General features: G+C 31.9%; 1 protein-coding gene across 1 annotated transcript; it reads right to left on the bottom strand.

Moving 5' to 3' along the window:
- Window positions 1-19,157: 19,157 nt before the first annotated feature.
- LOC130890647 (zinc finger BED domain-containing protein 5-like) lies at window positions 19,158-20,195 on the bottom strand. Its single transcript, XM_057798835.1, has one exon. It carries the CDS (start codon window positions 20,193-20,195, stop codon window positions 19,158-19,160), a length of 1,038 nt encoding a protein of 345 aa, XP_057654818.1.
- Window positions 20,196-26,151: the final 5,956 nt, after the last annotated feature.

Below are 26,151 nucleotides of genomic sequence, written 5' to 3'. Positions count from 1 at the left end.
CGAATTCTTCAAGGAATTCGTCTAGATCGAAATCGTGGGGATCAGGAGGCTCGGCACAAATAGAAGAATTTGAAAGTGCGTTGACCTGTTATCTGGAAAGACATATACATATACATATACATATACATATACATATACATATACATATACATATACATATACATATACATATACATATACATATACATATACATATACATATACATATACATATACATATACATATACATATACATATACATATACATATACATATACATATACATATACATATACATATACATATACATATACATATACATATACATATACATATACATATACATATACATATACATATACATATACATATACATATACATATACATATACATATACATATACATATACATATACATATACATATACATATACATATACATATATATATACATATTATCTTGAATATTACTTCTTTAGATATCACGTCCTTGTTTATTTTGTAATAATACATGTAAAAAAGAAGAAAAAAGAGCAAATGTATAAAGAATAGAACGATTAATGTTAATTGCTGTTATTTTCATCATTTTTATGGGTATAATGGGCATATGCAAATGAATAGAATATTATTATGAATATTTTGGTTAATAAATTTATCAATATAAGAATTACGTCTAGACAAATGAACAGAAGTTGCGGACAATAATTTGTACTTCGCAATTAATATTATAGTAGGTTCAACGTTCATCGTTCAGAGTTCTACGTTACTTTTTTTAGGAGTCCACACGTAACTCTGTAAATTATCAGCAATCCAATTATCCATGAAATATGCCGATAACTCATCTCCAGAGAAGGACGCATTGCTTTCGTGGAACCTAAAACAAATGAAAGTTCAAAACTCCCTTTGTTAAATTGATTGAAGATAAAAGATTTTTAATTGATTGAACGTTGCTGCGAAAGAAAGACTGGTAGTATTACTAATTTACTCATCTATTATTCAATTATACTAATAGAAGTAACTGTACATGTATTATTAAAAGAGAAGTTTTTATATGTATAACTTAGATATATATCCATTCTATCAATCATTGTCGCCTTTCTATTTTCTCAATGAGAGATATTTCAACGTTGACTTCATATATTTCAAGGAATCTAATGTTTTCGGTTTTAATTCAGTTATTTCCACAATTCCAAAGAAGTTCCATGTCTAAAAATTATTATATACTTTGCCTCGTGTGAATTGAAATTTTTGTTTAATTTCAAATGCTTGATAAATAAAGCTTGGTACGCATATTTTGTAACAGCAAGTATTTATGGCAATACACAAGCTTCAATTCGTATTCTATGTGCATTCTTTTGAAAATCTTCAATAATAGAGCTTTAAAATAACTCACGTTTTCCGTAAATGGTATCAATGATTTGTTGTAACAATCTCAAAGTAACAATTTGATGGAATCAATTTTACAAAACTTTGAGACCGAATTTAAGTGCAGCACTTCCGACATTCCATGCACTTAGAGGATGTGATTTCGACCCTGCATTTTTTAGAAATTGCAAAAAGCGCCCATTTACCCTCATGTCAAAATCTGAAGCTTTCAACAAGTTTCGTTCAAATGTCAGAGCCATCGATGAACAGGGAAGATTTATTTGCCAAAATTCAAGAGGTTACTTACCAAATGTACAACTTGAATCGATTGAAAAACGACCCTAGGATTGCGTTGTTCCAATAAACATATAAGTTTTTGGACAATACAGATGAATTCAAGTTGCCAAAAAAAGGTATTGACGGTTCTTCCCTACCCCCATGTAAATCAGAACTTTATAACCAATATTTGAGGGCGTGTTACATTTCCCAAATGAATAATTGTTGTCATTATTTGTATTCATTATAATAAAATAATAGTTCACTGGTTGATAAAATTGTGTTATAATAAATTATTGAATAATTACTTTAGTTATACCTTTATTTCCTTCATTATCAAACGTCGTATTTATTATCAACATACTCAAATCAAGTATAATCTAGTGCCCAAACCACTAGAGCAGTGATTTGCGGCTGAAAATTTTCACTCGGAAGGAAATTGTAATTAGGTATTATGACTTTGTGAACTTTAAATGATAAGGAATATTATACATCGATAAAGTTCTGGGGGTTTTTAGTTTGATTAAATATTTCTGAGACAATAATTGCCGCCGTATAAACAAAGGAGGTTCGTTATATTCTGCAAATAAAACATTCACTGGTGTTGATTTCATTGCACCGAGACAATTTCTAAGGCATTTATATTGCATACGATCTATTTGCTGTAAATTTGTATCACTACTCGATCCATATAAACCAGATCCATAGTCTATAACCGATCTAACATAAGCCCTGTAAAACATAATAGCAATAGAAGGGGCTGCGCCCCATAGGCGATTTGTAACACATTTTAAGAGACTGTACGCTTTTTCATAGTTATTTTTCAAATACTTTATATGTTTGAACCATAGTAATTTACTATCTAGTATGTTACCCAAGTATTTATACTCGTTTAGTACCGACAATGTTCGCCAATAGAGAGTTAGGCTCTCCGATGTGCGAAGTGTATGTCTAATGAAAAACATAATTGAGCATTTTTCAGTTGACAGGGTCATACCAGTTTCTTCAGTCCATTTTACTACAGATTGCATCATATATTCCAAGATCTTAAGACAATCGGCGTATATCCTGGATGGAATATATACAGATCATCTGCATAGTGTGTGCATCTTATTGTTTTTGAAAAACGTGTATGTAAATCGGCAGAATATATACTAAATAATAGAGGACTCAATATAGATCCCTGGGGCAGTCCGCGATAAACAATTCTGGGTCCGTGTAAAACATTTTTATGATCCTTTATGTAAAGTGTGCGCGAATAATGTAGTTGTGTCCTTTCACTAAAACCAACGTCTACTATTTTGTTTTTGAGTAAATTCATATCTACGCAATCATAAGCACCTCTCATATCTAGAAATAAGCAGACAAATTATTTGTTTTAGAAAAATGTGATGTGTATATCGTTTACTAAGTTAGTTATTGCATCCAATGTGCCATAGCCCCTCCTAAATCTGTACTGTGTGCAGGGAAAAATTGAATTTTGTTCCAAGTGCCATTCCAGCCTTGTTTTTATCATCCTTTCAAAAGTTTTTGTTATACAGGACATTAGAGATATAGATCGATAAGAAGTAAATAAATTTCGGTCCTTTTGTGGTTTTAATATAAGGCAGATAGTTACTTGTTTCAGCTGTTCAAGGTACTTATTACCTTTCACCCACCAATCGTTACAAATTTGTAGTAAAATTTTTTTTCGCAGGTAAAGGCATATTTCTGATAATATCATTTGCTATATTATCATTATCGGGAGCTGTAGATCCTGTGAATTTAATTGAAATATTCAGTTCTAGGATATCAAAGGGTTTATCGATGGGATGATTGCTAGGGCTCTCAGTTGGTTCTTTCACTGTATTTGGAATAAAACTTGGGGAGATATTGTCAAACATTTGGCTTATGAGGCTTTCAGGTATTGGCTGTTTTTTAATAGTTGAGTTTTTGTTTAATATTTTTTTAACAAACTTTTTTGCGGTCGGTGTGTTTTTGTTTAAACTGCTGACAAATTTTTTCCAACATTCCTGTTGCTTTTGTTTGAATGATAGTTTGCTTCTAGCTAGCATATTTTTACATAAAAGATAATTCTCTAAGTTTGCAGTTGTTTTGTATATTTGATAAGCGTTTTGCCGTTTATTTATAGTTTGAGCACAATCATTGTCCCACCACACGGGTTTTGACACTTTTTTAAAACCGCCAGTACGACATTTCATAGATTTGGATGCTGCTTTGTTTATTATTTCTATTAAAGACTTTAACGAGTTTATATCGTTACTTTGAATGTCGTTTACTATGTATTCTTGGAAACACTCCCAATCAGCAGAGGACTCTACCCATTTTCTTGATGGTAATATAGGTGATGGAACATATTGTCAGGATATCGAGATGTGAATAGGAAAATTATCAGAACCTAATGTATCATCTAACACGTTCCATTCTGTGTAACCTATTAGACTTGATGAAACTAGTGTGAGGTCTATTGGCGTCCAGTCTTTTGAAGTCGCTTGTATTTTAGGAGGCTTATAAACACAAAGTACAGATATTGTGAGATGATTTAGGTATACTCCACAAATTTCTATTTTAGAATTGAAGTTTTTACAGAGCACTATTTCCGAAAAGGACAAGTAGTCTCGGACGAGAATACCAACACCACCAAATCCATCAGTCCTGTTAATGTGTAAAAAGTTGTACCCGCCCACATGAAATACTTTATTTGGTGATATCCAAGTCTCATTAAGGGTGATTAGCTCAAATTCAATAGTTGAGCTGGCAAAACAGTTTAAGAGGCTAGATTTATTTGTTAATATTGAATCACAATTCCATTGTATTATATTTAAGGCTCTAGTTCATCATCGTTAAGGTCAGGTGAAGAGTTTATAATAGTTTTAATCTCTTTTTATGTTTCTTGAAAAATATCCCAGTTTGGAATAGTTAAATTGAATTTTTTATAATTTGTTCAAACATGAACGGAATTTTATGTAAGATTTCGGTTTCAGCTTTTCTTTGTATATTTGAAAATCATCCTTATGGGGGTGAGGCAAGACAGAGCTGCTATTTGTAGTTTGGGATTTGAAGGTAGGAGGTTTGTTAACTATAAGGGGAGAAATAGCTTTGCGTTTTTTGGGAGGTTGGGTTTTTTAATATTTAGTTGGTGTTGGTAATTAGGACCTTCTTTTGACACAGATTTGTGACCGTTTTGTTCGCAGTATATACAAAATTTTTCACTTTTATATTCTCTACTGACTTCAACATCATACATTTGTCCACATTATATATACTTCTCAGTGGTACTTTTGCAGAATTTTTTACTATGTTCATAGCGAAGGCATTTGTAACACTTCATTACAGGATAAACATATGGTCCTACTATAAACCGAACTAAATCAATTTTGACAAAATTAAGTAAATTATTTCCTAAAAATGAAACAATCAACATCTGTCTGAGTACGTACTGTATCTCTCTATCGGAATCAATAATTTTGAGCTTCATTCTTCTAACGTCTAAGACTTATTTTTCGCTTTCAATATTTTCTAAGTTTCTAAGATATATTTTTCATTTAAAAATGTATCAGCTTCCCTAATCACGCCTTTTTTGTGATTGAAGAAGATAGGAATATAAGCTATCAATTTGTTGCCTTTCATTATTTCGTGATCTATAATAGTCTAAGAGCCCGTGAACCCCAGACCTTCGTTTTTTTATAAAAGCTGAAAGTTTGTCAGCGCATGCTCCCAACACAGGTAAGAACGATGGACTATTATGAAGTTTGGGTTACCGTGGCTTTGGCAGGTAAACGGTACTAACGGTGTGTAAAATACCCATCTAAATTCATCAAATAATAAAGTGTGATTGTTTGGTATTACCTTCAGAATATTATTAAAAATCACGTTATTGATTGCCAGACACTTAACATTGTGGCAACCCCTTGCCAAACACCCCTAATTAGATGATGTTTCCTCATCAGCCAGACATTTTTGATAGTTCCAACCCCTTGCTAGACAATGATATAGGGTCGCTGTAGGAGCGAGCGCGAGACAGTATATGTATGGTGGGTGCGAGTGAGATGGCGAGATAGGTCTATCGCGATCCCTCACTGCACAGTTGTTATTTCTACTGCGTACATGTATTGTTTAGTTCTTAGTACATGTTTACATCAGCTAAAATAATCTTATATGCTATCTTCAAGTATTATTAATTGAATAGTTATTATAAATTTACAACATAAAATATTTCGAATATATACAGACTATAAAGTATATTCAATATATTATTAGTGTATGATACGTACATTATATGCTTACAATTTGTTTATGTGATTTTTTAAATGAAAGTGATTTTGTTTAAAAAATTAAGTCATGGGTGATATATTAATTTGTGTTATTTGTAAGAAAAGTAGAGGTAAAATAATATTATTCTCTGACGAGACATTAAAAAAATGTGAATTAATTTTAAAATTGCGAAAAAAACACAACCTTAAATATAATAACATTATTCTTCCACGTGAATATACAGAGAGTGGTTATCACAGGGAATGTTACAAATCATTCACAGGACTGATGAAAAAATATTTTACCCCAGAACCTAAAAATTCTAAAAAGACTGTTGAAACAGAGCAAGAAAAAGAGCCATCTAAAGACGTAAATATATCAACAGACGATTCAATACTAGGTTCATCGCATTTGTCTGAGTTAACTGTATCACACCCGACTTCAGCTTCTCAATCAACAGAACTTCAACCTTCCCAGGCAGCTGTGGACATTCGCGGACTTAAAGAAGTGAGTGAAAATGCTAATGCAACCACAGAAGTAAATAGTTCGATTCAAAGTGATACCAGTGTTGATATAAGTAAAAAAATTTGTTTATTTTGTAATAAAAAAAGAGACAAGTGAGATCAAAAATGCTTCCACTCCATGAAGGTGATAAAAACCAATTTCAGTCTCGTATAATGTCTAGCATTGAAAATCAAAAAGAGTATAATGAGTTGTTAAGTAGATTGGAGAGTATTGCAAGTCCGAAAATAACTTTGTACTGGACTGGCTTATGATAATTTTAACCGCTTTGTTGAAACTACTAGTGGAAAGGACACTTTACATGACACCGTCGGAATTATTTATCAGAACATCGAATTCAATACATCTGAAGATTCTGAAATATCAGAGACACCAGTTCCCACTAGTAGAGACAATTCACCACAGTAGAGGAAAAGGAGACGAAGAACTTTTGAGGCAATAGCTTCAGAAGAAATTCCCTATCCAAAAAAACCAAAAATGACAAGTGATTTGCAGATAACGGCTGATGAAATTGAACATATACTCCCTAATAATTTACAATTGTATACCGAAATTGATAATATCTGGATTATTAGTCATGCACTAGAATTACCTGATATTCCAATGTGGGTTGGTTTTAACTGTAAGATTCATGATATTGAAACTTGCAAACAACACATATCTTATTTGACTCCGATAAATGCCTCACCAACAAGTAATTCTGTAATATTAGAAACCATACAACAAAGTAAGCAACGGTAAAACCTACATATGACAATTTATTTATACATTTAGGACCGTTTCACATCATGATGGCTTATTTCAAGGCAGTTGGTAAGGTGACTGTGGACTAACAAATATAATGGTGGAAAGTGGCTTATTAGCGAATGGTTCAGTGAATGGATTTCTTGACGGCAAGCATTTCAATCGCTGCAAAAGACTACACCCTTTGGTGATATTAGGATTAGAAATATTACATTTTAAATCTTTTCTGGAAATGAGTAACACGTTCGTAACAGATGATATGATTGAAGAACTTCACCGACTACAAAACTGTAAAATATCATCATTTAACATAGAACATGAAGAGCTGAAAGAATTGATCAATAATTACTGTGTTTATAAACAACGAAGTCTCAATGGCGAGAATGGAAAGACTCAACAATTTTATGTAATTTATATTAAAATAACAAATTTATTTTTTATCTGTAATCAACAGAATTATGCTCGATAGACCGTGAAATATGTTGATAACTTGATAAAAGTAGCAGATACCCATCCTGATTTATTTGAAGGATTTCAATAGGGTTACTTCGGCATTAAAAGGACAACTAAGCCATTTTCAAGGCAACCCATTGATCTGATTCAATTTCAGCCCGTCAACGGTGGGCTCGAAACCATGATGTAAGATCGACAGTAATTAGTTACGTTTACCAAGAATTGGGACTACAAACTCACCAAGATGTTTCTTCGGATTTGAATAAGCATAATATTCAGAAAAATATTGAAAATCTAAAGAAATTTCTTGAAACATTTGAACAGTTGCTTAATCCCTTCAGCTCGGAAGTACCAAAAGATCATTTAATAAATATTTCATCTGGTAAAGCTGCATCAGAACTGGTAGAGTCATTTCTTCTTAATATTGAAAAAAATGGTGATTGTCTTCGGAATACGTTTGTTTCTGAATGTCATACGGACATTAGTCGATTTGAAAAATCTATCAAAAGAACAGCTCTTAATAATTTTTCAAAAGATTTGGAAAAAAAGAAGAAAATTAAAATCGGTGGTGCAATTGAAGAGGTAAAAATTCAACGAGATTTGTTTGGTCGTATGCTGGGGATCTCAATGGATTACAATGTGGATATCTCAAAAATTTTGTCATACCCAATCACTGATGTGCCTTTATCTATGTGTCATTTAAACGGTACTACTTGTAAGACGGATAAATCTGCCTTAATGAAGTGTTTGGAGAAGGAGGTCCAGCATCAGGCACCATCTACTGTAGATGTCGTAATAATTGATGGTTTTTTTTATTACACACCATGAGAAATGTTCCAAACAAGTTTGGAGGCATTTCTAAGAAAATGTTGCAAATGGTCACCAAGTTCGAAGCGCTAAGAATTGACGTTATTTTTGATCAATCCTGACTCCATCGATCAAAGATTACGAACATTCTCAGCGATTAGAATCAGCACAATTGAGCTACACCATAACTGGACCTGATCAAACACGTCCGAGTGATTTTGCGAAAGAATTGAAAAATTCAAATTTCAAACAAGCTCTGGTGCATTTTTTAATTTTGCATTGGGCCAGTGACGAAATAATATCTTTTATTGGAAATAAAACTATTCACATAAATTCTAAACAGTGCCATTCTTTTGTTGTTGATGCTTCTAACAAAGTAGTAACAAGGGTTGTAGAAGAGGCTGACATCAAAATAGTCTATCGTGCGTGCAGTATTCCAAATCAAATAAATATTGTGATCAGAAGTGTCGACACTGACATTGCATCATGCTTGGTCATATGCACCATCTACAAAATGATTCACATATTTGGATGCTGATAGGCACTGGGAATAAGTTAAGATACGTAGACCTCACAGAGATTTACGTAAAGTTAGGAAAATCTTTTTGCAAGAGCTTACCAGGATTCCATGCGATTACAGGTTATGATTATAATCCTGCATTTTTCCGAAAAGGAAAGTTGAGGCCTTTTTAAATTTAAAAAAAAACGAAAGAGTATCAAACAGCTTTCATTAAATACGGTAAACACGAATTATTCGAAAATAATAATGAACAACAAAGCACTTTTGATATTATTCAACGGTTTATATGTGAGGTATACAATGTCGGTTCGATAACTGATGTTGATGCAGCACGGCTTCAACTATTCATTAATACATATCAGGTCTCAGATATTAATGAAGCGTTTAGCCGTAAAAAACTACGAAATTTTGATGCTAGCAGTCTGCCACCATGTAAATCCAAGCTGCTACAACAATTTCTGCGAGCCAACTATGTGTCTAGCATTTGGAAGAATGCAAATCAGCAAATTCCAACAATTTATCAACCCGAGAATAATGGTTGGGTTCTCGAAGATAATCAGTACCATTTTAAATGGTTCGAAGGTGATCAGTTGCCAAATTTCGTCAGAGAATCACTGAAAACTATCTCAGGTATAATACTACTTCAAACCATTATACATTATTTTTTGATATTTTCAATCCCATTAACTTTTTCATATTTCTACAGAAACTGACGAAGAAGAAGAAGACGACGGTATGGAATGGAGTAATAGTGACAAAGAAAATGATAACATTGATTATTATGATGATAATGAATAAAATAATATTTTCTTTAGTACACTATAATAATAATCTGTAATGTCATCAATCTATTTTTTTATGCTTTATAATAACTTGTAATGTTATTAATATATTTTAAATTAAATTTTTGAGTATTATTTATTTGGTTTTTTTATAAATTATTGAAAAATTATAATTTCAACGTAGTTACTATAAACAATGATTGTCAAATTCTAGATATTTTATATCTTATTACAGTGTTTTACTATAGGATTACTTAACACCGATTGTAATATACCAAATTAAATTGTGTTATAGGTAGGTATAATCTGAAATGTAAACTTATATAGAAGGAGGTTACCATATGCTGTGCTCGACTAAGACAATATAAATGAATTTTGTATTCAAACAACCATTTATTTACGATATAGGGAATAATTTATAATTAATGAATAATGATTAAAAGCACACACAACAACCATTAAGGAAATGAGGAAAAGTGTATCGGAATACAAATCAACCTGAAAATGGAAACAGAACCTGTAGCCAGGTACAAGAGAATAAAGCAATTCAGACATAGGAGAAACCCTTCAGCACATACTGGAGAAGATAAAAAATTTGGATTGGAATGGGGAAATGGAACTGCTAACCAAAAAGGCATTAAAATGGCGTCTTTCAAATGAGAATCCTAGAGCTCCATGCCATACTAGAGATAAAAAAATTAATATATGCGTCATCTCAAAAACTCATTTCACAAAATAGTCATACATTAGATTCAAAGGATATATGGGCAAGGCACGTATTATACAAGGTGTATACGTAACATAGGGGTCTCTGTGATAGCTCATCGTATATACAGGGTGGTATACATATTATACACGGTAAAAAAATTATCGACGTCAAAAAGTGACTCTTCGTTGTTGAGAGGAATGAACGGGACATATTTTCAAGGTATATCGAAAAATTATTAATGCAAAAAAAGCATATACCGAATTGGTACGGAAGTGACCGGCAGGGGCGATAAGTCATCAACTCCATAAGAATTATTCAATTATATGGGATCCAAAATACATACGAGGTGTGGTCACGTGACCATTTAAGGCATATTTAGAGAAAAAGCAATGACAAAATAGATGTTACATATCCGAACTATCACTTGACGTGTGTATTACACTGCAAAATGGCAACTCTCTCTCTCTTTCTAAAAACAATACACCTTCACTCGCAGACCGGTGCGCACACATCTTCTACTAATATTGATGGTAAAATAGAAAAAAATATTTGTGGAATTACCTCTACTACAACTTCTACACATACAAATTAGAATTAAAAGTTAAATGATGACAAAAATTTTGACTCTAACCGCATAAAGCCATAATCGTTATTATTTGAAGCTGCTTACATTATTCTACTTGATCGCGATAATGATAAAAGTAATTAACAACATGAATGGGTAGGAAGTACTCCTATTGGTTCAGACTGATATTTTTCACATAATTGCGGTAAAAACATATAAATACTTCTCTAACGTTATTCGTTGTATATGTTGTATAGAAGTTAACTACCTACAAAAGCCTGCAAAATCACAATCGACTGAGTCGCCATCCTGACTGCTAGTATAGAGTATCCCCTTGTATGTATTCTATTTGTTTTGAAAGGCTACGATAACACGCCTTATAGTGATATATATCCAATATAATTTATTTATTTCGACTTTTGTCTTTTCAGTTTCATCTTAACTTATCATTGTATTAGTATCATTACTTCCACAAGTTAATATTAGATCTTGATTCATATTTATGATAATTTTTTGAAAATCATTAGAAAACCAGATAAAAATCGTAATGGTTTACGGACCTTTTCACCCTCCATTTTTAAGAACCATTCTGCATTTTGCACAAGATCACTCTTATTTTCATCCAGAGTACAGATAATTTTTTATTATAGAAACAAGTCTTACATAACGTACAGAATCTATTACGCTACCGTTCAGCTAATATCTAAGCTGACGAAATAGTAAAGCGATAGTTGGTATAGTGCCGGTAGAAGTAGCTATTTAAGAGAATATGGTAAGGACCTACGGGATTCAACTATGGGGATGTGCAAGCGAAAACAACTCAAATAAATTGCTAAGGAGCTTCGTTGATGTACCCTACTAGTTTCGAAATATCGATATTCATCGGGACCTGGAGATAGACATAGTAGGGCAGGTATCCACTAAATTTGCAGTCACAAACAGCAACTCTTGAAACATCGAGGCAATCCAGCTCCTCGACAACACGAGCCTAGAGAGAACACTCAAGAGAACTTTTGAGTTAGTTATCTATGTTCTTAGTATAAGAGCAAAGTGCCGAATTCTACATATTAGTGTAGGGAAAACAATAATAATTGTAATTATGATAATTGAAGGAACTGTGAACCGTAAATATTGACATTCGTTATTTTACATGGTCATAACTAGAATAGTGTAGATAATATATGTATTTTTCAAATTCTATTTCAGGAATTACTGTTTTTTACTGTAGACCAATTTTTATAACCAAATAAATAATATTCGCATCTTTGTCAAACTTTTCAATATCTGTCCTAATTGACAAACCCTGAGTAACTACAATTTAAAATAAATTTCCTTGATATTTTATCTAGATCAGTATCTTTGAATCAATACAACTGTTTAGGCTAATTAATAAAAATTTCATTATAAGTTTGTTCATATAATGTTTGAAGTATCGCGACTTATAGATAGTGAGTATATATTTTAGAATACAGGAAAATTAAAATTTTCAAACAATACAGATATCATTACTCTCATTTTTTTTATTATTTATATCGTGTATGACATGATTGGCGCCCAACGTTTCTCTCTTTTTCTCAATAAATCAATAGATGTCAGACTAAGTCGAACAATTCACTTACATATTTCAGTATTGTTTATTTTGGCGCATAACAGTAAAAGATATAAAGCTATCACAGACACTGCGATAACAGGTAAGTATTTTGTTATTTATTAGAATAGAATAAAATAACGCTTCCGTAGAACTTTGAATTGTACTTTGCGACTCCTATTCTAATAATAATAATATTTCATTCCTAACATGCTGCATACTGCTTGAATTTTTGCTATGGACTTATATACGACTTATTTACTAATTGTTACCTATAATTTAGTTTTATTCTGTATATTGAAATTTTATTTTATGTGTTTTATCTTTATTTGGTTATTTTTATATTTGCTTTTCAGTTTCTACAAGATTTTGTCTACAAATTGTAACAATTTTTTGACAATAAATCATTTCTCTGTTTCATCGTAATTTAATTATCTTCGATCTTTTAGCTTAGCATGTAATATCAAACTTCTGGGACGTTTAGTGTATGCAAAACCGCGTAATTTCCCCAGGATCGTAGTTGGTCAAATTATCACCTTTCATGATTGAATAATTTGAAACTATCGAATGGCTCAGAATATTCGAGAACTAAAACACAACATATAGTGAGTACGTACGACCAAAAAAAGAGATAGAATAAATAACTAAGATATGAATTCCACTGTAATAGAAAAATATTGGAACTATTGAAATTTTAATTATCAACTGAATCCCGATATGACAACAGTGAAATGTAAACTATTTCACTGCGCAACTATATTCAATACGCAGGGTGTTTCTAAATTCATGCGATAAAATTCAGGACGTAATTTCTCGTAGGAAATTAAGTTGAGTCTTATACCAAAGCTTCTTCATCTCACCCTTTTTAGAGATATCACATATGGGCAGACGAGTATCCCCATTAGATTATAGAACAGTGAACGTATGAATTGGTATTGTAGGAGATTAATTGGGCTACACTCAATATTGGATAAAACAGTCGGATTACTAGGTAACATTTAGATGAAACATAACCCAACCGTATTTAAATAGCGTGTGACACCATAAGAAATATATCTCAAATCTTTCAACGTGTACGACAACCAATTGACGTAGGCTACTTTTTCTCTGGAGCTATTAGTTTTGGCCAACGAATTTGAGAATAAAAAATATTTTTAATAAAACAAGGATTTTCAGCTAGATAATTTTATTTCATGAAAGTTCATCTTGAAAAAAAGTTTTGATATGATATAAAGTGAAGATTTCTAATTTTACCTCCGTATAATGTAATTGGAAAAATACACATGGTTAGTGTTTTGTGAGTGCACGGAAATTACGTGATATCAAGTTTCTAGGTCTATTAAAATTCTAGAAAAAAAAATAATAACTCAATTTTAGTGATTATCTTTCAAGGGTGATATCTCGGAAGAGTGGGCTGAGAAAATTTTGTTACAAGAAAGACCCATGAGCAATCACGTTCTGAATTTTGTCGCAAGAATTTGGAACCAACTTGTATATATTCACCATTATCGGACATTAATTGGTTCAAGGAACTCAGGAGTTTTAGTAGTAGTGAGAAAAATCTCACCTGGTTCTCTGTATAATAGTGAGCCTGAGGTCACTAATTAATTCAATAAAAGCAGCCTAAAAAATATTATCAACTAGAATAAGTTTTAAATGGCAATGACGTGTATATTTCTTTTTTGTTGTGATCTAAGTTTGAAACTTTCGACTTTCTTGATAGTTTCATAAGAAAATTCTAGAGGATTCTTTTTACTCTTGCGTCCACAATTTTCAATGGAAAATTCAATGATAAAAAGGATTTTTTCATATAACCTATTTCTATCAGTAGAATATGTTTGTTATTAGGAATATTCATTTTGTTAATTTGTATTCATAGTTTTCATAACTGACTAATTTCTTAATAACAACTTATTTCTCAGATTTATAGAAATATGTATGAATGACACAAATGGATATATATATATATATATATATATATATATATATATATATATATATATATATATATATATAAACTGAAGAACCTTGTCGGTAATTCGGTAATATTAATTATAAATACAAAATAGACCCTGCATATATATATATATATATATATATATATATATATATATATATATATATATATATATATATATAAGCGGCTTCTTATTGGAAACGTGACAATGGAATACCAAAGTGGACTGAATTTTTAAATTCGTAGGATTCAAATTTCAGTATTCAAATTGACGTTGATAGAATGTTTCATGAATTTCAAAATTTCAAATTTTTTACAAGAATTAATACAAATCAAAACTACCGAAAATCTTAATTAATTATTTCCCAGACGATGAATACATAAGTATTCGAAATCTCGGAAAATATATTAAAGTTACACCACTTTGGTTTTTCATTGCCACGTTCCCAATGGAAAACCGCTCATAATATATCTAGCAAACACTTCTTTACAATTCATATAATTTCTTCTTTCTTTGACCTTTTGATATATTAATGCATCTGAATGTTCTTGATTTCAGGTCTCTTCTGTTTAAATAGACTAAGAGATCATCAATACGATAAAAAAATAGAACTGCATTAACGAACCAAGAAATATCAAAAAACCATAAATTCAATTATAATGATTAAAAAATTCTTGAAAAGGAATCTAATACACGAAAAAGGGAATTTTTAGAAATGTTTCACATTCATAAGACCGAAAAAGCTATAAATGATAAAAAAGATCCAAATAATTCAGATAGAATTTATAGTTCTATTTTGTAAATTCTAATAAAACTACAAATAATTTAATTGATTACTGATTTGAGATGTGGGAACCAAGAAAAACTAATTTTTCTTATTGGATCGAAGTTCTAAGTTGATTCTATTCTTATTTTGATATTCATGATGAAGGTGATATAATATATAATATATAGATCAATATAAATAAGCAAATTGTCAGTGTCAATATCATATTTTGATAAAGACTTAAAGAAAAGTCGAAACGTCAAAATTTATCTTTCACTAATTTTAAAACAGAAGAGACCTAAAATCAATAACAATTCAGATGCATTTATATATATGTATATATATATATATATATATATATATATATATATATATATATATATATATATATATAAATGCATCTGAAATATATATAAATTTCATAGAAATATTTATATATTCCTTCAATTTCTTAAAAATTCAAACCATGTATATAACATGCTTATTAATGTATAATATTGTAGTAGTAGTAGTAGACTTACTTTCAATAGGTGTTCTCATAACGCCGCAGTGAGTCATGGCAAATGATTGAAAAGTTGAATTTCACATCAACCATGTATGTTGTAATTTATATATGTAAGGTTAAAAATACGTAAAAATGTTTGAAATACGTAATAAAGGTTGATTGAATCATTAAATAATGCACATATGTTCATAAAATACTATGTGATATCAATCATTGGAACTTATATTTTAAGATACAAAATTATCCAGCTTTTTTTTCAATACCTCATTTAGAATCCTAAGAAAACCTGCCTAATCGATGGTTCTGGATATAAATATATATATCAATTTTTTTAATTCAGTCATTTCCCGTTTTGGCGATAGGGGCAATTCTAATATATATACATGTTTTTGTCTGTATATCACATTATTGATAACATCCATTAACCATTCTATGTGAAAACATTACTTACTCGATATTTTTGCTGGAAATCTATTTTTAGCCTTACTAACATTGAGATTTGTCTCTTATGTTAACCTGAGATAGATACAATGTAAGTATCCGTGGTTTCAGGTTAGGTTCGTGTGTGGTCGATTAAAAAGATGAATAGAGGACGTTGTAGATATATGGTGGAATTGTGTTTGAAAGAGAAGTACAAGTCGATTATAATAGATTAATAATCTATTACACACTTAATTAAAAAATTTGGCATCATTACCTACTACTTGCTAAGCTATCCCGGATATTTATTTTGATATATTAGTACAAATGACATTACAAAAATAAATAGACTCAACGATTTTAGGGTTGAAACACAAAAAAGTGATATATTTTATTCATAATCTGTATATAATAATATAATCTGTAGATGAGAAAATGACAGAAAAAATAGACTTCTCATAACCAATTTCAAAAACCACTTTTGGGTGATTCTACAAATGATCCCGTGGCGAATGAAAGGTAAGAAAATGAATTTTTTATTAATAATATGGATATCATATAAAAAAAAAACATAACCATAATTTAATTATTAAAAATGTGGTTATTTAGTTGGCTACAAAATTTTGTTTGTGTATAACTTTCAGACAAAAAAATGCAAAGCTGGGATTCAGTTTGCTCGAATATTCCGAAAGGTAGGTTATTACCAATTGATAAAATAAACTTAATTGAAGATTAGTTTTTGGGTGTGGAGCCCATATGCCTATATTCAAAATCCAGCTTTCGAAATAAGGAGGAATATGCAGAAAAATGCAGAAAAGTTTAATGGGAAGGAAGAAAAAGGAAAAGAAGATTAGCAGGGAGGTATCAAGTTTGCGAATGAAGCGGAAAATATGGAGCCATTATCCGACGAATACGAATCAAATGCGGATGATGAAGATGGGAAAAAAATGGATAATTCGTATACCAACGAAATTGAATTTATTCAGGACGAATATGGCTTTGTAAAGATCCTCCAGATTACATAAATTTTATTGCTAAAAAGATCCTATAATTTGCCAGTATGCGTAGTCTTACACAAAAGGCCATCAAAATAAAGTTAATATTGATTTATTAAGACAAATTTGCCAAACAATTACAGTTTGCAAGAATGCAAAATTCTGAAATTGAGCACCTTATAAATATTCTCCGCACAATGCCTTTTTAACTAATAATTTCTGGTGTCAATAAAATAGTACAATATAATTAAGAACAAAACTTAGCATATATTAATCTTGTTTAGATTGAAAACACGAGCGATCATCGAAAAGATTTTGAAATATTAAAAGTTCTTATAGAATCCCCATGGTAAACAGTTTACCTTCAGTCTCTGAAGACGATAACTTGCTAATCAAAACGCGCGTCAGACAGTGTGATAGTGGTGGTGTGAACAATGCTATTCAGTATGAATATCTCCAACTGTTTCAGAAATTCCAACTTAGTTAAAGTGTGAAAAACTGTTAAAATTTCGAAGCTTTTACTTTTAATGATGGAAGAGGAAGCATGAAGAATGAAGAGGAAGCTGAAAAATACAAAGGCAAAATACTGGATGAAATTGACATTAATTTAGACCCTCTTGTAGCTGAAGAGGAAGAGTAAATGAAAAATATTTTTAATTATAATCTTACAATGGATTTTAAGATGCTATCTACTTCAGCTAACTTGTATAATAATGAAGAACGACCAGAGAAAATAATAGAATCAAAATGAAAATCCTTATTTATAGGAAAACATTATGGACAAACCGACAATAAAATATTATAACAGAATGTTTTTCAGACAATATTAAAAAGGGAGAGCCTCCTATTCGGCTGTGAGGAATATCCTGAGTTATTTTATGAAAAAAATGTACAAGTATCAAACCTGTAGTTTACGATATGTATAACGGAAAAATCAAGTACTGAATACCTATTTTGAAGAATTTTTTATTTATGAAGCATGAATTTTTTATTTTTATTATCATACTATTAGGAAAAGAAAAGGAAAATAGTTTTCTGTTCATGTATTAACAACAAAAGTTTTTTTTAAACTAATAAAGTTATATCTCCATTAAGTACTTTATTTTTGAGTACAGTAACATTTTCGACCCTAATGTAGCTCTAGTACGCGTATCAACTTCATCATTTTATTTAAATCATTAAGAAATAATTGAAAGTCTTAATATCAATATATGCTCTAATCCAGTGGCTCCCAACCTTTTATGTCTGGCGACCCATCTTTTGAAGTTTTTTATTTTAGCGACCCATCCCCCACCCGTTTATATATATATATATATATATATATATATATATATATATATATATATTTAGTATAGGCTTTCATTTATATAAGATTTATATTGTGTAAATATTATATGCTTGGTAATGGGAAAATGTCAATAAATAAGTACACAGTTTAGTAATGAAAAAATAATAGTGTATCCATTATATTGTTTATTGCAAATAATTTGACTTTAAGACTAGTGTGCATTCTGGCATTGTTTTGAGTGCACCAGTAAAGTAAGTCACTTTCCACATCCAGTCTGTTCCTATACTTGTTCTTGATGTGCACCAAAGTTGAAAAGGCACGCTCACAAAGATATGTTGTTGAAAAAACTATCAAGAATCTCATTGCTTTTTCAAATAAACCTGGATAGCTTAACATTCAGCTAAAAATGTCAGCCAGATATGCCAGTTATATCAGCCACGTTTCATCATTGAGGCAATCACAGAGAAAATGTTTGGCCTTTTCTTTGCCATCGTGATCCAACTGAACTAAAAACAATCTAATTTCGTCTCGAAGCTCAAACAATCTGGAAAGAACCTTTCCCCTTGACAACCAACGCACTTCACAATGTAGAAGCAACTGTTTATGATCGCTTCCCATTTCATCACACATTACAGTGAACAACCTCGAGTTTTTTTATTTTCATTTGATTAAGTTCACAATTTTTACGGCGTCTTCAAGTGTACTTTTGAGGTCTGGGTTCATTCCCTTGACCGCTAATGCCTCCCTATGAATGCTACAATGGGTCCGTTCAACTAACGGAGCTACTTCCTTGACTTTAGCTACTAGTCCTGTATATTTTCCTGACATAGCACGAGCTCCATCGGTTGTAAGCCCGACACATTTGGACCGATTTATTCCATTTTCGTGGATAAAACTATTCAATGAGTCAAAAATGTCTTGGCCTGTTGCACTGGTCTTTTGCGAATGGCAAAATAAGATTTCTTCTTCAATTGCTCCATTGAAAGTAAACCTTACAAAACATAATAAATTAGTATTGTCTGCAATATCTGTTCTTTCGTCCAATTGTAAAGAATAAAAATCACTTTCTTTCAAAGCAGATATTAAACTCTCCTTTACATTGATAGACATTTCCTTGATTCTACGTTTCACTGTAGTGTTTGATAGGGATATTTTACCTATCTGTTGAACTGCTTTTTCGTCAAGCAGAAGTGAGGAAATTTTTTTTACCCCAGGCAAAATAAGGTTTTCACCTGCTGTGTGAGGAGCGCCATTTTTTGCTATTAACAATGACAGCTGATATGAGGCCGTGGTAATATTTTTATTACCTTGCCCCAACAACACATTCTCCATATTCGACCGAGTCGAAAATAGTTCTGTTTTCTTCTTTTGAAAATATATCAAAGGTTTATTTGAGCATACGGGATGTTTTGTTGTAATATGCCTTTGAAGTTTTGAGGGCTTCATACTTTCATTTGCCAAGGTTTCAAAGCAAATTACACATTGAGGTAGAGGTTCTTCATCGGTACCAATGAACGTAAATCCATATTGGAGGTATTCAGAACAATATTTTCGAGAAATCTTTTCCACTTTTTGAACATTTGATGATGTTTGAGACATTATAACGTCTTTACTAGTAAAAGTACGATTAACCTCACATTCGTTAGTAGATTCCTGTTTTCTCTTAACACACGACCCAGATTTCAGCCAATTCTCCATCGTTGTAAATAGTCATAACACTACTTCACTACTTTTGAACCAAAACAAAGCTAGACAAATAAATTATCAATCCACTGCCGCGTGTTCTTACGTGAGCAAATGCAGTTTCCAGACTGCGTGAGTGAACAGAACAAATAACCAAGACGAGTGACTGAGCGAGGCCTGTGGTTGCCAGATCGTGCACGGTAACTTTGCGCTACTGTTTTTTGTACATCATATAAATTGCAAATAATTATTGGCAAGTAACAACTGGCAAAAATTGCACCAAATATTTGTTGTTACAACCCACTAATAAAAAATTACTTCGTTATGATCAAATGTGATGCTGAAGAATTTTTGTATTTTTTTACAAAAGCCTTGCCGCGACCCACCTAAAATCCGCCCGCGACTCACTGAGGGGTCGCGACCCACCGGTTGTGAAACGCTGCTCTAATCAATGATTCCATCGCCTGGGAATTAAGGTTGTTATGGTTTAAAACTAGAAACTAATAAAAATAAATAATAAAACCAGCTAATAATTTACAAAAATTTTATTTACACATATGAATCATATCTTCACTAATCAAATATGAAAATGTTACTTTGTTCAACAGTACATCCCTATCTTAAAAAAGGGAAGTGTTTTATTTACTGTTAATTGTAAAACAGTTAACATTAATATATTATCAGCATGTTTCACTAAGTGCAGAGCTGTTATTCAATATCTTTAATAGTAACTAACTTTTTCTTCGAATCAGGTAAACTATTCATTTATTTATTATTCATTATTATTATAATATAATTATTATATTATTATTACTATTCACTTATTTATTCATAATAAATAATCTTCATAGTTTCAGTTTTGTTCGATTATTACACTTGGACTTGAAGGTTAGGTGAAATTCAGATTACTTTTGATAATAAAACAGCGCCTAATATCACTTTTCCTTGATTTTAAATTTGAGCTACAATCAATATCTAATTATTTAAATAAATATTAACGAGATTTACTTAAAAACTAACATCACTTCAGTTCAGTTTTGTGTTTGGGTTTAGGATTAAGTGAAATAACTTGGAATTCAGAATTGTGTCAATAATGTATAGAATCCCTATTCATATACTTGTGAGGTATTGAATATTTTTCTGTATATATGTGTTACGTCCCAAGCCCGATCTTGTACGGAGTCGAGCTTCGTACAATGAATTTGTACGAAGTCCGATCTGTACAAGCCATTTTGTACGAAGCCGAGATTGGCGGACTTCGGACAGAGATGATTGTACGAAGTCGACTCTGTACAACGCTGGTTGTACGGAGTCGGAGCATCGATACTCACTCGGTAATGAGCGCCTTATTCCGAAGTAGTACACGCAACCTAACCTAACCTAACCTAACAATAGATGGTAACCAACTAGCCGGAGAACATACTTTCATTCACAATAACTACGTTTGTGTTTACTAACATCTTAATAGCGCGCTCATTACCGAGTGAGTATCGATGCTCCGACTCCGTACAACCAGCGTTGTACAGAGTCGACTTCGTACAATCATCTCTGTCCGAAGTCCGCCAATCTCGGCTTCGTACAAAATGTCTTGTACAGATCGGACTTCGTACAAATTCATTGTACGAAGCTCGACTCCGTACAAAATCGGGCTTGGGACGTAACATATGCATTTATTATATCTCTTGCAAAAAAACTAGTAACAGCATGGCAGCTCTATATACTTTGGAAGCAGATGGTTCAGGATTGGTTTTTCAGATGGTACCTATATACATAATAAGATTATCCAAATAACATACGAATGAGGTAAATTTTTTGAATATATATGAAATTTGTCGGATTCGTTATAGAATAAGGCATTAGTTTGTAATTTCAATGAAAATAATTGAAACTAGTTTAATGAAAAGAAGTTATGTTTAATGTAAAAATCTATAGATTAGAAGGGTTCCATATAAGAAATTTGGCATTTAGGTTGTGAAAATATAGTTAATTGTTACATAATAAATCAATCAAATTTATAAATTTTTGATTAAATGAAAATTTAGAATGTGGACTAATCATGTAATAGTACATGTTAACTATTGAGATAGACAGTGATACAAAATTGCTTATTTTTTTTTAATTATAAAACTGTATATTTGTGATTGTGTTATATCTATAGTTTTTATAGAAAGTAGTATCTGGGGAATAAGATATAAATAGTATAGCAAAGAGGGGAACGCTATCTTTTGTCCTCTTTTGTGAGTCGTGTCAGTAAGAAAGGGGGACGTATGGCATCTTTTTGGAAAGGGATTTTAGTCTTCTGCTTAGTAATATAGATTTTTTCGAATTTGGTCCGATCATAACTGAGAAAATTAATAATCTTTAGAATATCTTTTTCAATGTATTTCACAATTAAATTGCAAAATGTTCAAAATTACCACCATTCACTTCTTGACAATAACCGAGGCGATTTGGGAATTGTCTACGTCGTTACATTACCCCCTCCTTAGAAGGAAGTTCCTCCAGGAAGCTATGTTTAGCCAGTACTGGATGTTTAAATCGACAACTGGATCCAATCCCTTATTATCCGGTCTGATGAAAATAGCACGACATAGTTTTCATTAGGTATTGGTCACAGGGTGTATAACTACAAGATAATATGTAGACACTTCTACCATGCTCCTGACACTTGCCAATCCATCTAGTTACTCACCATTTTGGTTAAAGCCTTTTTTTACGTTACATTCCAACACATTTTCGCGGAGGCTTTGAAGCGTTTCTCACACATTACGTTAGGTGGATCGATCTTGAAATACGTTTTTGGTTACCAAGCAGAGGACGTACCACGAATTGTGTTTCAAAATCATCGTCTTTCCAGGTGCTGAAATCTGCTTTGAGGCTTTCCAATTACTCAAATCTTTTTATGATGGTAGTTGCGAGGTCTTGTGCGTTATTGATACTGGTAGAGATGTTGTAGTACAGGGAATAATTTTCTTGCGGAGTGTACAAATCCCGTTGTTGTTCTGTAGTTAATCTGTATCTAGCTTTCCTGGTACCTCCGTATGCAGCCATAAATTCTTATGAGACCGAGTCCGGCTCTTCTTGCATATGACTCTTCCTTTCACCAAATCCTTAAAGATTGAGGCAAACCATTTTGTGCATATCGTACATTCTGTTTTTGAATCATATAATCTTTTCTCGCTAAATCTTCACCAGGTCGACAGCCAAATTCTAGCTACATTTTACGTACAAACATAATTTTCATAGGTGTTTTACCGTTGGACTTATTAATAGCAGATGGATAAACAATTGAAAATAGGGATACGTACTGATACCAATATCTTTGGTTGCTGGAAAATACCTAACCTAACACTTTGGGTAAAGATTTGCCAATGAACTTGTACATTCTATCGACCATTTCATCTGATTGTGAATATAATGTGGTGAGCATGGTCTTTTTTATTTCCAGCTCGTTACACATTTCCTGGAACATGAAGCTATTGAAATTCCTTCCTTCACTCACTTCACTCTTGATTCGGGTTCGCGTAAATTTCCACCCACTTAATAAAATAATCCAATACGACTAGGATACATTAACCACCTCTCTGGTCGGAAATGGACCAGCGATATATTTATTTCGACAAGGCTCATTATACCATTTCATGGGTGTCTTTATCTTGCGATTTGGTTCATTCCTCTAGCACTACTCTAGTACATTTTTACGTCAGTCTGTTATATCATCAGAGCTGTTCATCCAATAAAACCTCTTACGAATTCACTGAAAGATTTTTTTACTCTCACTCTGGACTGTCGTGTAACTTCTTCAATACTTTGGCTACTCTCGTTCTCGAAATGATTAGCTATGTTATCTTCTTGAAACCATTATCGTTTTCAAGGATCCTTTTCAAGTCCAATATGCCTTGAGTGCCGGTGAAAATCTTGACACCTCTTGCCAGGTAGGTCACTGATTATTGCTTTATCTTCTCAGATCCTTGTGGGTAACCATTCTTTTTTGACTACTGTAGATCTTGAAATCATAGCTTCTTAGATCACACTTTGTTAGATTTCGCTCAAACTGCATCAATTATTTGATTGCTGAATGATCAGTCCGCATTTAGAACTTCCTTCCATGAAGATACTGGTACAAGTGTTCCATGCTACAACCAAAAGTTTTGTTCTCGTGTCGAAATAGTTCTGTTTTGGTTTCGAGAGGACTTTACTGAAGTATCCCAGCCCTCTTTCTTGTCCTCCTTGTATTTGTGATAGTACGCCTCCAATCCCTACATTGTGTACGTACTGTCCATCTGATAATAGATTGAATTGAAAAATTAGTCAATAGTCCGCGAATTTCGGAACCTCTTACATCCATCATTCTCGGACTGTAAACCCATCCCAGCATGATTATTGGAATTGAAGCAAAGCAAGTGCGCAAAATTCAGCAACCCTTTGTGACAATGCTCAAATGGTTTGGAATTGGTTATTTTTGAGAATGTTATCAAAAACAAAAATTTTGAACATAAAAACCAAACGAAGTTGATCACCTTAACTCTGACCGGACTAGAGATCGCCAGCACCCGCAATCGAGCTTTGCCACCTAGGTTGGAAAATTTTCCTTTGTAAAGCCTGAAAGTTGTTTATTGAGTTAGGAAGCCGGAGAGCTTTCACTTAGTGCAGCTCACTAACTCAAAAACAATAATTGGGATAACAACTACTCGTTGGCGGAATGGACGTTTTTGTAGATATATGGGTGATTCCGTTCTAACTGTGATTTTTTGTATTCAAAATTTCAAGATTTTAAAATTTAACTTTTCTAACTTTTTTATGCATATTATTCATCTATTTTACTGTAAAAATAAAACTCTAAGAGGAATTTACTACAACTTCAAAGTATCACGAGCAAGACACAAATGTCGGATTTTGAGTTCCACGGTACTGACTCATTTATCCACGGTACTGACATGGTAACTTAAGATATTAAACAACAAGTGCATCAATTTTCCTCAGTTTGATCATAAACATTAGAATTTATAAGGTAATTAGTTTAAATCATTTGTTACGACAAAAAAAATTAATAATTTATCGGTAAATTCTAGGAATGGACATGACACGGTACTGACATGGTAACTTAAGATATTAAACAACAAGTGCATCAATTTTCCTCAGTTTGATCATAAACATTAGAATTTATAAGGTAATTAGTTTAAATCATTTGTTACGACAAAAAAAATTAATAATTTATCGGTAAATTCTAGGAATGGACATGACACGGTACTGACATTCAAGTGATGTAGTATAAGTTTTCTTTAAGTGGCAAGTTATATTGTATAAAAATAATGTTTAAATATCTTAAGAATTATTCAATTAACACAAAATTTTTATTAATTGATTATTAATTAATGACTAGTACAAAAAAACAATACAGGACATTGAATATCACAGTTATAATGGAATCACCCATATATCTTCTCTTCTTCATCGAGCATAATCTCTACTTCACCTGATAACCTCAATAATTACTTTGTAAATGTAACCAAAAATTTATCAAATTCTAATGCTAGCTTACACAGTTTCTCCATTATGCCTGAAACTGATGGATTCACATAAAATATGTTTTCAAGTCTGTGCGATTGCACATTAAATAATCTTATCACTTTAATTAACGTTTTATTTCAAAATGTTACCTCTGCATAAAGGAGAAGATAAAAATCAAGCACCAATTGCACTTATCCCCTCGTTATCTTATATAAAAGAAAGATAGGTCAAAAAGGGGCTTTTATCATTTCTGTCTAATTATAAAGTTCTTATCACCCGTCAATTTGGGTTTTTGAGTAACAAATGCACAAATTATGCTGTTTTCTCCCTCCTTAATAATGTGTACTCTAGCCTAAACACCTATCACTCCATTGCAACAACTTTTTGTGATTTTCCTAAGGCTTTCGATTGTGTTAATCATAATATTTTAATTAACAAATTGCAGTACTACGGTTTCAGG

The sequence above is a fragment of the Diorhabda carinulata genome, chromosome 1, assembly GCF_026250575.1.
Source record: "Diorhabda carinulata isolate Delta chromosome 1, icDioCari1.1, whole genome shotgun sequence".
NCBI classification, from domain to species: domain Eukaryota; kingdom Metazoa; phylum Arthropoda; class Insecta; order Coleoptera; family Chrysomelidae; genus Diorhabda; species Diorhabda carinulata.
Note: the sequence above shows the minus strand (reverse complement) of the source record. Positions and strands in the feature narration are given on the sequence as shown.

Coding starts and splice junctions, on each gene's coding strand:
- LOC130890647 (XM_057798835.1), bottom strand. CDS start 20,195: ATGGAGAATTGGCTGAAATCTGGGTCGTGTGTTAAGAGAAAACAGGAA.